Source organism: Myotis daubentonii, chromosome 2 (assembly GCF_963259705.1).
Source record: "Myotis daubentonii chromosome 2, mMyoDau2.1, whole genome shotgun sequence".
Taxonomy (NCBI): Eukaryota; Metazoa; Chordata; class Mammalia; order Chiroptera; family Vespertilionidae; genus Myotis; species Myotis daubentonii.
The window spans coordinates 36,500,310-36,515,265 of record NC_081841.1 but is presented as its reverse complement, the minus strand read 5'-3'; the positions used below and the strand labels follow the sequence as shown (position 1 = coordinate 36,515,265).

General features: G+C 43.7%; 1 protein-coding gene across 1 annotated transcript in view; it reads left to right on the top strand.

Annotated features, from left to right (window-relative positions):
- Positions 1 to 3,842: 3,842 nt before the first annotated feature.
- Positions 3,843 to 14,956, top strand: part of TM7SF3 (transmembrane 7 superfamily member 3) — a 29,304-nt gene continuing 18,190 nt past the window's right edge. Inside the window, exons 1-3 of the mRNA XM_059681133.1 lie at positions 3,843 to 3,888; positions 6,700 to 7,158; positions 13,148 to 13,302. Coding sequence (XP_059537116.1) covers positions 3,843 to 3,888; positions 6,700 to 7,158; positions 13,148 to 13,302 — 660 coding nt within the window. The remainder of the gene's footprint in view (positions 3,889 to 6,699; positions 7,159 to 13,147; positions 13,303 to 14,956) is intronic.

Below are 14,956 nucleotides of genomic sequence, written 5' to 3'. Positions count from 1 at the left end.
GGTGGAGTCGAGCACAACTTGACAGGTAGGACTTGGCTGAGGCTTATTACTCACATCACTTAGACCAGTTCCATCCGGGAAAGGCCTCCGCTGCGTCTATTTGCAATAACTTGGGGGCTGTCTGGGGCCCTCTGGCTTTGGGAGCTAACATACTCTACTGTTTTCCAGGCTTCTAGGTAGTAAACACTTTACGGAGATTAGGTCCTGCGGTTTTTAAACCTTAATTTTCCCTACCCTCCCACCTATTCCTTTTATCTATCTATCTATCTATCTATATATTTATGTATATATATACATATATATCAAAACTAATAAAAGAGAAAAATGGTAATTGGCGTACGACGATACCCTTTTCATTGGCTAATCAGGGCTATATGCAAATTAACTGCCAACTATGATTGGCAGTTAACTGCCAACAAGATGGTGGTTAATTTGCATATGTAGGCACAATGCAGGGAGGCGAAAGGGAAAGCAGGAAGAAGCCCCCTGCCACTGACAGTGATCGGAAACCCAGGGGGGAGCTAAGAGCTGGGGCCGCCTTTGCCCTGCCCTCCAGCCATGATCGGAGAATCAGGCGCCTTTGCCGCCCTGGCCAGTGATAGCAGGAAGTAGGGGTGGAGCCAGCGATGGGAGCTGGGCACGGTCGAAGCTGGCAGTCCCAGGAGCTAGGGGTCCCTTGCCTGGGCCTAAAGCGGAGCCCACGATCGCGGGGCCGCTGCAGCTGCGGGTCCCCGCTGCCCAGGCCGGATGCCTCAGCCAGAGGCTTCCTGCAGGGGCAGGGGCGGAGCCCGCGCAATCGCGGCGCCCCCCCCCCCCTGCCACTGCAGGTCCCCGCTGCCCTGGCCGGACGCCTAGGCCAGAGGCGTCAGGCCTGGGCAAGGGGCTGATCCTGTGATTGGAGGGTGATGGGGGTCAATGCCTGAGGGCTCCCAGTATGTGAGAGGGGGCAGGCTGGGCTGAGGGACACTCCCCCCCCCCCCACACACACACACCCAGTGCACGAATTTCGTGCACCGGGCCCCTAGTGTGTATATAGATAGATAGATAGATAGATAGATAGATAGATAGATAGATATTCATTTCAGAGAGGAAAGGAGATGGGGAGAGAGACAGAAACATCAATGATGAGAGCGAATCGTTGATCCGCTGCCTCCCACTGGGGAACGAGCCCACAACCCCAGGTTCATAGGTCAAAGCTCAACCACTGAGCCATGCCAGCCCAACCCATGTATTCCTTTTTAAACCTCTACTTGAGTATTTATTTTACGTTGCTTTTGCTTTCTAGATGAACCACAAAACATACACAGCAAGCAACTCAAGAATACTTGGGAGTCACAATACCGACTTAGACCTCAATAAATACAAATTAAAAATCACCGAAATATCCGGAATGGCTGGATTAGGTGCCTCCTCTATTGTTTTTGAGAAAGGCCTTTATCCGAGTGGAGACTGGGTGTGTGCTTTAATTCTGAGTGTGTGCTGGGGAAACTGACTGAAACAATTAAGTACAGAGTGAGCTGTATTGCCTGTGTTGGAAGAGTACAGAGAAGGAAGGTCTCCATTCACAGAAGTGAGAAGAGCATTTGGAGTTAGGGGGTAAGATGTGAGTGTAGCAACTAATACCCATCTCTTGTTTGTGTGATTGAGGGAAGTGGAGAGGAGAGTGGAGGTTTACAGGGTGTAGTCGGAAGAGAGAGGTTCCTGGAAAATAATCGACAGGCACAGGAAAGGTAGGTTCAATTTCTTAAAAGATGAACTGTGCAATTTAGACTTAGAGTCGGGATCTTTTGGGAGTTTAAGGGGGACGAGTGATAGTATAAACTTGGTATTAAGGGAAGTTAGCCTGGGGATAGTGGGAAAGAAAATTGCCTGGAATCAGCCAATGACTGGTTTGTGGACTTGAAACAGACTCACTCTTTCTCAGGCTATCTCCGATTATCCTCCGGGGATAGGGAGAAAATGAGGGAAACTGTCCATGGAGAATTTAGTTTTGGATCTACTAGGACCCTAAACTAGGAAGCTAACTGGGAAGCTCCACTTCTGCTTCACCTCCTCTCCCACTCCCAAATAATCCTATATAATAAAAGGCTAATATGCAAATAGACCGATTGGTGGGACAACCAAACAACCGGTCACTATGACATGCACTGACCACCAGGGAGCGTGTGTGGGAGATGGTGGGCGTCAGCCATGGCAGGATGGTGGAGGAGGTGGCCTGTTGCTGTCATCAGGGTGAGCCTCTGGTGGTTACTGAAGAGTCTTTGTTCCTGTGAACCTTGGTCCTACCTGGCACTCGCACCTGCTGCCAGCACTGGCCCCGCTGGCACCTGCTGCCGGTGCCCAGGCCAGTCCCAATCGCTTGGCACCATCAGCGGGTATGAGTGGTGGCTGCCAGCCCTGATTGCCGTTGGGAGCTTCTCTACCTCCTCCTGCTCCTAAGGGGCAATCAGGGCAGCAGCCGCAGCTTACACCTGCTAATGGCGCTGGCCCCACTTGCACCTGCTGCTGGTGCCAACCCCAATAGCTCCCCACCAGCAGTGCATGGGAGCAGCGGTGGTAGAGGGGCTGCCGGCAGACAGGGGACTGGAGGCTGCAGAGGGAGGGGCCGGGTAGGGGTATGGAGGATGGGCCGAGACCTGCCCCTGTGCCTACCATAGCCCCACGGCTCACAGTTCCTTTCAAGGTGCACAAATTTGTGCCCTGGGCCCCTAGTATTAATAATATTAGGTCCCTGTTGGGACCTTATTCAGAACCTTTGGTGAGGCACATGCCCCCATACTGGAATTAATGAGAGATAACTCCAATTTGTTTTACCTGTAATTTGAGGTAATTGGTGATGTTTTCCTCCCATCCCCAGTTGAGCGTGTACCTTATTTATTGATTGCCTGCCATGTGCCAGGAAGTATGTTGGGTGCTAGGTTTGCAAACACAGATAAGCTAGACTCACCAGGAGGGTTTTGCAGTTATCCAAGAATGTGTAGGTGTTGACCCTGATAAGAGAAGAAGGGCTATTCAAAAAAATATATATCTTTATTGATTTCAGAGAGGAAGGGAGAGGGAGAGAGATACAGAAACATCAATGATGAGAGAGAGCCATTGATCAGCTGCCTCCTGCATGTCCCCTACTGGGATTGAGCCCGCAACCCAGGCATGTGCCCTGACTGGGAACTGAACCATGACCTCCAGGTTCATAGGTTGATACTCAACCACTGAGCCACACCGGCTGGGCAAGAAAGGCTACTTTTTGAAGGAAAAATTAACGTGGATTGATGACTGCTTGGATATAGAGGGATAAATGAGAAAACCCACTAAAGGAGCATACTAAGTTTTGTAACCTGATTGAAAAGGACTGAAGTGCCTGGGGTAGAGCAGCCATTTCAAGACCACTCATGTTATGACACAGCTTTTGTTCTGCCATTCAATATCTTCCTAGCAGGCTTTCAGTAGCTCCACAGAGACCTCAGGTTCATGTCCAGCCACCTCTGACTGCTTTTCCAGGGTCACTGTCTTTTGGCTGAAATACAAAAATAAGCATATGCTTGGTGTTTGCCTATTTCCTTAGACTCCTTGCAATCCCTAACTATGCTCTACCGTTTCACACTTCTGGGCACACTGTATAAGACACATATAATTCCCTCTTCCTTGTATGAAATGCCCACACTTCCATCCTTACCTCCATTTTGTCCCTTTGTTGACTGGTCACTCAACTTTCAAACTGTATTTTAAATATTTCCTTCTTTGTAAGACTTTCTCTCAAACTCTAGTTAATTGCTCCCAATCTTTATCACAATTGTTCCTTCTAGTACATCTATTATTGCACTTAGTGTACTGAGGTGTAAGTCATGCATTACTCTGATTCACTCAGCACCATGAAATACTTGGGGGCAGGTAACATATTTTAATTGTTTCCATATTTCCAATAACTAGCACCAAGCTTGTAGCCTGGCACATAGAAACCACTGAATAGTATATTTACAGGCTGAATGAATGAACTGCCCAGCATAATGATTTCCATATAACAGTTACGAAATAAACATTCATTGAATTTAATAAAAACAAAGTAATGTAAGTTGCTACCCACAAGAAGAACATGAGTTTAAAAATACAGAGTGAATAGAGTGGAACAGGCTAAATGGTCAAGTTTCATAGCGGTCTTCTCCTGCCTTACCCCTGGATCCCTGCTGTCATCTCTGTCCAAGATGTCTTGAGTTCCCACTCCTCCCTCCCTCCCTCCCTCCTTCCCTCCCTTCCTTCTTTCCTTCCTTCCTCTCTTTTCTAGCCCTTAAGCAGATTTTAAGACTCTAGTTATCTACTAGTATATCTTGGATTAGGGAATCTTCTCAGTTTTCAAGTTTCCTTTAAATTCATAGAAATAACAAACTCATCTGCCAAGCTGCTGAGCCCATTTGCTCAGGTCTCCACTGGAACTGAGTAAGGGGCCCCAGCAATCATCCTGCCAAGCTGTCACAGTATTTCAGAGCCAAGATAATGAGACCCTCTTATTATTGTTGATATGTATCTGTCATCAGCTATCCTCTGCAGGCATGGGGCACTGCAATGCAGAGGAATAGAAGAGAGAGAGTAGGGTTAGTTCAGGGAACTGCAGTTAATGCAGTGTGGCCAACATAGAAGAGTTTGAGTTTAGTTGCAGCAGAACCCAAACAGATAGACAGAGCTATATGATGAAATACTATATGGAGAGCTATATGGTGTAATACTCAGGAAAATGGGCTGTTATCCTGAATGCTTTTACAAGAAAACTTTTAAAACTATACATAGCTTCTCAAAAATAATACTTTCTTATTCAAAAGCAATACATGTTCTAAGTAAATTTTTTTACAAAGAACAGACATATGCAAAGAAAATAATTCTTAATCCAATCACCTTTACAATTTTTAACATTTTGACATATTTTTCAACCTCTCTTTAATGAATGTAAGCATGAATGCACATTTAAAGGAAAACAAATAAGGCTTATAACTGTATATATTTATTACTTTGTAACCTGCCTTTTCATAAACACTTCCCAATCAGTTGCCTTTAAAACATGATTTTTGAAGGGCTACACAGTATTTTATTATATGCATGTATCACAGGTTATTTAATTAATTCCTTATTGTTGGGCATTTAGGTGGTTTTTGTTTTGTTTTTTCCTGCTGTAAATAACATCTTAATGAATAGTTTTGTACACTAATTTTAAACATCTAATTTTTGGTACATATTTATAGGCTTAAATCTAAAAGTGGAATTATATCAAAGCTATGAATATTTTAAAGATTTTTGATGCAGATTATGCTATAAAAACTTGTTTCAAGTTTCACTCCTTCTAGTCCTATGGTAGAATGTCTACTTCTCAGCTCTTTCATTCGCACTGAATGTTCTCATTCTTTTAAAATATTTACAGCTTATTTCCTTAATTTGATTTTTTTTTTACTAGTGAATTTGAACTTTTTTCCATGTTTTTATTAGCCACTTATATTTCTTTCTTTGTGTGTGAAATTTGCTATTCATGTCCTTTGCTAATTTTTATCTTTTTTTTGTCAGCTTGACTTTACATATTGTTTAGGGTGGGGTTTTTTTTTAACTTTCATGAAATTTAAATTTTTAAATAGCCAGACCTACCAATCTTTCTCTTATGGTTTCCTTCTTCGCTTTTTTGTTTACAAAGTTCCTCCCCTGAACCCTCCCAGATTCCAAATGATTTTGCTTAAATAAATTCTTAAAATTAAAAAAAGAGAGAAACCATTCTGAGATCAGTTTTCTTAAAACAAACAAACAAACAAACAAACGTATTTCTTGTAGCTGTTATGATTTTATTTATTACTTTGGGATTGAATTTTGACAGTGTGGGAGTTTTAAGCCTCTCTCCCCACTGTCGGAACACAATTTATTGTGTAATCCATCGCTGGTTCAAATGCTACCCTTAGCTCCTGTCATCTTCCTGGGATTCCATCTTCTGACAGTTACAGGAGGGGGAGGGGGGGCATGTGGGAGAGTGAACAAATATCCTAGGGAATAAACAGTGCAACCAAGGTGTGAAAATTTAGATCAGGCAGATAGAGAACATATGGCGTTTGCTACAGAGTTTTAGCTTAGTGGTGGATTAAGTACATACATATGTAATTTTCAAGATAGTTGCTCATTAAAATATATAAATGAAAATTTTTAGCGGCAGGAAAAGGAAAGCAGGGCAATCTTCCCCAAATAATTTTGTCTGTAAATCCAGTTCCACACGCGAGCCACCTGTCACATGGACTCCTGCCCTTTAAACAGCACCACTCAGGTATGAGATCTGCGAGAGGAAGTTCAGATGAAGGTCTTGAGTCTTCGAGGATATTTTGCTTAGAGAAAACGGAACTTTATTTTAAAATACGGTGCTCATTACCAGCGCAGTAACCGCTACAGAAGCAGCATGACCCCCTCAGTTTTATACTGACATCGGCCTGCGTCGCTAAGGCGATTGCAAGGGGGGAGGGGCTGGGGAAGGAGGAATTATTTTTGCGTTTGAGCACCCGATTCCTCCTTTTCATTTTCTTTTTGCAAAAGACCGTTAAGGTCGGGGACAGGAGCCTCGAAACGTTAGGCCGCAACACAGTTATTTGGACTGTAACGGTGGTTTTCGTAAATGGGAGAGATAAAAAAGGGAGAAGTGCAGCTTACACCACATAACTTCCTGGGGTCTCCCCTAGCCCTGAGCAGAGATCCTGGGAACGCCGCCGGCTGCGAGGCCCCCTCGCGCCACTCGGGGGCGCACTCCCTCCCTGGAAACCTCCCTCCGTCGCCCCCGCCCGGGGCTACGGAGCGGTGACGTCAAGGGGCGGGGCGGAGACGCGGTGCCCGGCGGCGGGGGGCGATCGCCTTCGGAGAGAACCTCTGGCTGCGGCGGGCGAGTGCGGCCGTGGTTGCTGGCCAGCCCCGCGGCCCTGGCTGGGGTGCAGCGCGAGCACCTGGCGGGCGATGGCGCCGAGCGCGAGCGGCCTCGGGTGGCGAGGGCGAGGCCCCGGGGCCCCGAGCGCGCCGCTCTCCGACGTCGACATCGGCTCTGGCGGCGCCGGGCCCGGGCGGCTAGGGGGCTCCTTCGGCTGATGGCGCTGGCGGCGCTGGCATCGCAGCCCGGGGTGGCTGGTGGCGCCGAGACCGTCGGGAACGCCAGCGTGGGTAAGGTCGGGGCGCCTCCCTTCTGCACCCCAAGGGGCCTTTGCATTTCTTGCAAGGTCGAGGTCCACCCCAGGTCTGTGCGCCCCGCAGCCGAGGCGGCGCGTTCGGAACCCGCAGGAAGGGGTCAGGGTCCTTCGTGCAGAAGGACATTCCCTTTGCGAAGGAGGCGTCCTCACTCCGGCTGTGGAAGTGGGAAGAGATGCGTAACTCTCTTGTTCACACACATTCCTGTCCCCCTCGGGGAGGGGAGCAGCCATGTTTGTGGGTTTCATTTGACACTTGAAAGCACCTCTGGGCTCCCGAGTGGCGTGGCTGAGCCGCGGGACCGTCGGGCGTGCAGAACCGAGGGCTCTGCGACCGACGGCCCCGCGGACCGCGCAGGGTTTTTACTTCCCAGTGGGGATGCTTTTCTAATTGGTGAGCTCGACGGAGTTGGACAGGAAAAGCGGACTCAGATCGGGCTTTAGATCGTAGGTCATGTGCTTGGCTGAATGGGTTTTATAAGTAATTCGTGGTTTGTTAACATACACGCTGTGAATAGCACTAACTGTGCCAGGCTGATAATCACGTGCTTTTCCCGTGAGGTTAGGCGCACTCTTGGTTTTGTTTGGAGCGTTAAGACACTACTTACAGTTCTGAAACATAATATTTTCTGAATAATGTGATTGTGCTCCTAAATACTTATCTTTGAAAAGCTCTTGTGCAAACTGAGTTCTAGAATCTTTGCATAGGACTTAAGGCCAGAGCTGAAAAGGGCAAGTTCTATTTTTGCAGGAAAATAAAAAATGAGCCTTTATTTATTTATTTTTTTTATGGGGCACTACATTCACTGCAATGCAGAATGTGCCAGGTGGTTTTTCATGACAGTATGTTGTTTTTTTGTTTTTAATCCTCATCCGAGGATATTTTTCCATGGATTTCTAGAGAGCGTGGAAGAGAGAGGGAAAGACGGAGAAACATCAATGTGAGAGAAACACATCTGTTGGTTCGAGCACCATGCCCTTGCCTGGAATCGAACCCAGGACCCTTCAGTAGGCAGGTGGACGAAGCTCTATCCACCGAGCCAAAGCGGCAAGGGCAAGGCAGTGCTTTTTAATCCTCACGACCCTATATCACAGCCCTCACTTGGCAGAGGACGGAGCTGAGGCCCTAGATGATGATGCCCACCACACAAGCAAACAGCTCTAGGGGCACAGGCAGCATCTGAACCCAAGTATGTCTTGCGGCAAATTTCCTGGTCCTTCCACTTCACCACAGCTGCCCCGAATAAGAATATTTTACTTTGCACTGAATTCTTCCGGGAAATCTCATTTCTCAAAATAGCTTTCTGACACAGGTGAAGCATGTGAGAGATGGAGTTTGCAGTTGATCCGGGAGGGCTGCGGTCCAGAACTTTTCATTTCTAGTTCTGTGCTTTAGTATTTAATAACATCTGGACATTTTTACACAGAAGTTGAGAAACCTGAGTAATCGAGAGCTTAATATTCTTCAGGCGCAATTTCGTGCCTCTTCTGTGATGTCAGCACTGATATTTCCTCTACCATGATACTCTTTTTGCCTGGCAGCAGTATTGTTGCTCTGTGCGGAAGGACAATGTGTGGGAACTTAACTGCTGAGTGATAATTAAAGCTCATGTGCCCAAGCCGGTTTGGTTCATGAATAGAGCCTCTGCCCATGGACTGAAGGGTCCCGGGTTGGATTCTGGTCAAGGGCATGTACTAAGGTTGCGGGCTCAATCCCTGGCTCTGGTTGGGGCACCTGTGGGAGGCAGTCAATCTATGTGTCTCTCTTACATTGATGTTTCTCTGTCTCTCCCCCTCCCTTCCACGCTCTCTAAAATTCAATGGGAAAACATTTATGGGTAAACATTAATAAAACTAAAACAAGCTGATGTTCTCCACATCAGCCAGATAGAAATTAACAAAGACTGCCCTGACCGGTTTGGCAGAGTGTCCGCCTGCGGACTCAAGGGTCCCAGGTTGGATTCCTGTCAAGGGCATGTACCTTGGCTGCGGGCACATCCCCAGTAGGGGGCGTGCAGGAGGCAGCTGATCGATGTATCTAACTCTGTCCCTCTCCCTTCCTCTCTGTAAAAAATCAATAAAATATTTTTTTAAAAAATTAGCGAAGACTTAGTTCAAGACTTACAGTCTCCTCATTTGTTTCGATTTGAGGACTCTGATAACCAGACAAACTGAAGGAATTAAGCAACTGCTGTAATTTAGGAGGATTTACCCATCTTTCCCAGGAAAAGCTAACTTGCACCACAGGGCTAGTGGCTCAAAAGCCAAATAAATCTTTGAAGGTGGCAGATCAAGTTTCTAGAATGAGGAAGGTGCTTTCGGTGGCCAGCAGGGCACAAGGGGTGCACCACACGTTTAAACAGTGTTCCCTTGTCTCGAAGTTCCAGTTCTCTGCTGCCTTTAATGTCTTTTGTTATTGTTTGTTTCATACCCATTAACTTACATAGAATTACATAGTAATTGGAGGTGAGCACAATGTCTTTTGAACTTCCTAATATTTGTGCTAATGATAATGCCATAAGTAAGGCAGCAGGCCATTTTTGTAGTTAGTTGCAAGTGGTCTCTTTCTCTGGAAAGGGTGTGAAAGATGCCCTGGCTGGTGTGGCTCAATTGGTTAAGCATATCCCATGCATCGAGAGGTCACAGGGTTGCAGGCTTGATCCCCAGTAGGAGGCGTGCAGCAGGCAACCAATCAATGTTCCTCCCTCTCCCTTCCTCTCTTTCTAAAAAAATCAATAAAAACATATTTTTTTTAAAAAGTATGTGAAGAGTAATATGCACATTTTGTGTTTCCTTTCAGCTTTTGGTGCTAATGAAAACACATAAGACATAAATGAGAAATTGGTCCCTGCCGACATGGCTCAGTGGTTGAGCTTTGACCTATGAACCAGGAGGTCACGGTTTGATTCCCGGTCAGGGTACATGCCCGGGTTGTGGGCTTGATCCCCAGTGTGGGGCATGCAGGAGGCAGCCCATCAATGATTCTCTCTCATCATTGATGTTTCTCTCTGTCCCTCTCTCTTCCTCTCTAAAATCAATAAATATATCTAAAAAAAATAATAAATAAATAAATGAGAAATTGGGAGGTGCTGTTGCACGTTGACCAGTTCAAGTAGCTAAATTAACTGCTTTTGTTTTTAATATTTAATCTGAAGAGAATTATGAAGACAGCTTTCACAAATCTTTCCTAGAATTTGGTTGTTGTATGAAAGCACAAACAATGCTTTCATTTTAGAAAAACAGAGGTCCATTTTAGTAAAATAGTAAAAAGGAAGAGTTGAACAATTTCAAGTTTGCAAGTTTAGGATTTGATTGGGAAAGAAAAGGGACTGGGTAGCTCTTGGTGGAATAGAATTCTTGGAAAGAAGAAGCGACTGCGTAGGAATGAAGAGTAGGAAAAATAGAAAAGAGTCCCCTGTTATATGGGTCAGATGGAAAAAAAAACATTTTTGGCAGAAAAAACAGGCACTTCTTTTTAGAGGCGAGCTACAGACAGCATAAGGCTCTGTCTCTTTGTTGGCCATGTGCTCTGTAATATCACTTGATGTACTGTTTCCCTCCCACACCCAAAGTCATAAGATCTAATTATGCCTCATAGAACGTTTCTCACAAATCCCTTCCCAGATGGCTTAGAGGTGAATTAAGTTCCTGTTAACTTCTTCGGGATATATTTTGGTTATGTGCCTTTATTTGCCATGTGTGCTTTTATGAGTAAAAGTTAAATGCAGATTCTGCTAGACTGTACTGTTCAAGTTGTCTTGGTTTTCAGGATTTTTCCTTGTCACTTTAAGGAAGTCTCCTTCTCACCTTGATGTTTTTGATGGGTGTGCCAAGCATTTATTAGTATACCTGTTAGTCCTCTTCTTCCCACGCCTTTATTTGTAGGACCTTACTGAATGCCTGACGTAAAACAATAAATAAGATGAGCCTCTGAAACACTGGAAAGCTAATGGAAGTTAATCATGATACTTTATTGTGTAGTATTGGACTGTTTACAAAAATTTCCCCATTTATTTGAGAATTTCAGCAGCCAAGTGATTTATGTAGCACAGTTACCTCCATTTTACCATGAGGGAACTGAGGCCCTGAAAAAAGAAATTACTTCCCTGAGGTGACACACTTGAACTGTCATTTACTAAACAGTTACTATGTGCCAAGTAGGTGACCACTACTGTACTAGGCGTTGGAATGTCAAACACGACAAATCCCTTATAGCCAGGAGTCAACCATAACTGATTTTGTTAATACGCAATCTTCTGTAAAAATGATGAAATGGCTATCAGACTGCAGGGGTAACACTACACTGCCAAAGGATCTTCACACAGAAGTTAGGTCAGCGATAACTAGGAATAGGAAAAATATACTTATCCTGCCCTACCTCATCCAACATTGAGTTAGGAGCTCTCAAACCTGGCTGACCATTAGAAATCAGCTGGAAAACTTTATTTAAAAAGGCATATTGGTGAAGAGTCAACTAGAAATTGAAATTTAAAAGAAAAAGTAAATTAACAATAGTATCAAGAAACATGAAATATTTAGGGATAATTATAATGGGATATGTGAAGACCATTACAGAGAAAACTATACAACAATCTTTTTTTTTTTAACGTATGTTTTTATTGATTTTAGGGAGAGAGGAAGGGAGAGGGATGGAGAGATAGAAGCATCATCAATGAGAGAGAAATGTCCCTTGGCTGCCTCCTGTGTGGCCTCTACTGGGGATGGAGCCTGCAACCTGAGCATGTGCCGTGACCGGGAATCCTTATGGTGCTCCTGTTTTATAAATTTCAGATGAAGAGTTGAGGCAGAAGCTGTGTTTTGAGTGCCATTAAGGTTTCTTTCTGAAAAGAACACCTCACTGTCACTGTAGAAATTTTATAAACAATGAAATGTGTAAAGAAAAGAGAAATCACTTAAAATATATTCCCAGGGATACCTATGTTTAATACCCCTACTTATTTTTTCAAGTTACTAGTTGTTTAATAATGTATTTTAATTTCTTTGGTCCTGTCTTTCCTTACTCTCTTTTAAAGCAATGAACACTTCAGTTCTCCAAGTATTTCTTATTTGTGATTTATCTTCACCCTGGTTTACCTATTTAGTGGATTATTTGAGAATTAGCTTGGATGAAGAAAGAACTGGTGTGCAGCTAGGAGAAAGATACACAGAGAACCATGGGTAGAGTGAGTGAGTTAATAAACAGAACCAGAAATGGATGGGAAAGGCCTAGATGAGGTGTTGGAAAACTGTTTACAACCTGTCTTTTATGTGGACTCTGAACTTGGTCCTTAAACAAAAAGCTCATTTTTCCAGAATACCCCTGGTTCATAAAGTAAGTATGTGAGGTGGGCGTTCAAATGACATTTTTGCCAGTGCTGATGGCACCTTCTTTTGCAAACTAGGTAATACAGTCCTATTTGACAGTTGAAGAAATTGAGGTTTAAGAGAATTGAGAAACTTGCCTAAGATCACACAGCTCGTCCATGGTGGGATAAAATTGTAGCCACCTCTGTGTCTCCAGGTGACTTCAGAATTCTTAGTTCCTACTGTTCTTTAATATCAGTGCATTCACAGTTGTCAGTAGATCCTTAGGGTTGTTAATTCTTAAATTCAGGGGCTCTGTTCAGATTAGAATTGTTGTGGTTGCTACCAGATGGGTGTTTTTTTCTGGGCTCTGGGAGCCAGGTACCTTGAGCATCCTCAGCCACTTGAAGAATTTTTCTCATCTTTTGAAATACCTTTTTCCCATTTTAGTTCTTAGTTCTGCCGCTCACTAGCCAAGTCACCCTGGTGAGCTGCTTCACCTCTTTAAGCTTAATTCTCATCAGTGAAATAGGGGCAGTAATAAAATTTGTCAACCAGTTTTCTTTCTGAGGATTAAATCTGTGTCTGTGTTTATATATGTGATTTCTACAAACTGATATTAGAGGTTCGTATATTATAATGAAACATTTCTCTTGTTGTAGGTCTTATTGAATTTTCTGTGGGGAAATTTAGATACTTCAAGCTCAACAGACCCTTTCCAGAGGAAGCTATTTTGCGTAATATTTCCAGCAATGTGACTTTTCTTATTTTCCAAATACACTCACAGTATCAGAATACAACCATTTCTTTTTCTAAGGTAAGTACAAAGGATTATTTCTGTAAAAACTGTTTCTGCAGTTTGTGTCCTTATATTTAGCAAAAGCATCGGAATTATTGGATGCCTCTTTATGTTTAACTTTATGTCTTAAACTTTAAAAAAAAAATCAAAGTTGGTTTCTGTCAAATTAGTGGTTTAGAGCAGCTAAGAGGTGACTGTCTCAGGCCTTTCTTGAATGTGGTGACCTCTGACTTAATGAGGAGGTGGTAGAGTGCTGAGTTTGGGGAAAGGGTGAGCTGTGCCAGAGTTTCCTGTCTGAATGTAGTTAAAGCTTTCCTCATGATTTCCCACTTTTTTTCTCCCTTACTCGCCTGGGTCCTTGATGATTTTTACCTGTGAATACATTTTAATGGGTTTCCCTTTCTGTTTAGCCATTTAATGTGGTGTTGAATATGACTAAGATATATATGTTTAATAAGACCCTGAAGGATCAGCTTTATTCTTTGATGCCTCTTGGAAACAAAAAATATCCTAACACTGAGTTAATCTTCTAGCAGCATTCAGAACTCTTGCAGAAATCATCACTAAACCCTTTAACCTCAGCCTCAGCTTTGGGAAGTTTTTCAGATGCCCTGGCTTAGCCTAAGCTATTAAGGACCTGCCATTATGTTAAGCTTTTACAAGTCTATTTCTATTTAGCCTATATGACTCTTTAGACAAATAAATTCCACTATGTATGTTGTGTGTTCTGTTTGTCCTAAGCCTATATTCTAATACCCTAGATTTTGTTAAACAAAGCTCTTTTAGTCCAGTTCATATATATTTTATAGGCCTTGGTCATATAATCTCTCAAACGAAGTCTTTTGTATATTTCTATCCTGACATCCTGCTTCTGTCATGAAGGTTTTGAAGTTACATGCCTGTGGGTGGTAGTTTAATCGACTAGAAATGGAAGAGTTTGATCCTGGAAAACAAGAAGGAATAAATTGTTAATTGCAAGAGATGACAGTGCCTGTGACCCATTTACGCTGACTTTGCTTTAGTTCATGGCAGCCAGAGCAAAAATCAAATCATGTTAAATTTCCTAACTTCCTTAGGAGGAAGAACATGCCAATTACTCAGAAGAAGCCAAGTTTTTTTCTGGCACTATATTCAAAAGGAAACTCCCTATTCAGGCCCTTACATAGGAGACATAGTAAAATGGCACATGTATAATTTCCTTCTTAATAACATTACTACACAGACAACATTTGAAGGAAGAGAAAGGGCAGAGAAGAAAAAGGCATTTATATTTATTGCATGTCTACTGTGTGCTAGGCTGGCAGTCTTAGCTCCTGGGGCCATAGATTTGAATCTGCTGAAATTGATGGACTCTCTACCTGGCAGAGCGTATAGATACATGCGTGATTTCATGGGGACTTAGGGAAACTCTCTGGGCCTCTGGGCTCCTAGTTAGGAACCCCGTGCCTGGTTTTCCATATAATTAATTTAATCCTCACAACAGCTCAACAAAGTAGTTACAGTGCCTGCTTTTACCTCTGAGGAAACAGAGCTCGGATAAAGGGATGTCGCCATAACTAATGTGACAAAAGCGGCCTGAATGAACAACATATGCCAGTCACAGTCCTCCAGCTCAGTTCCCTGCAGGAAGGATCTTCGTTATCTTTAATTATAACAATGTTCCTTCACGGTG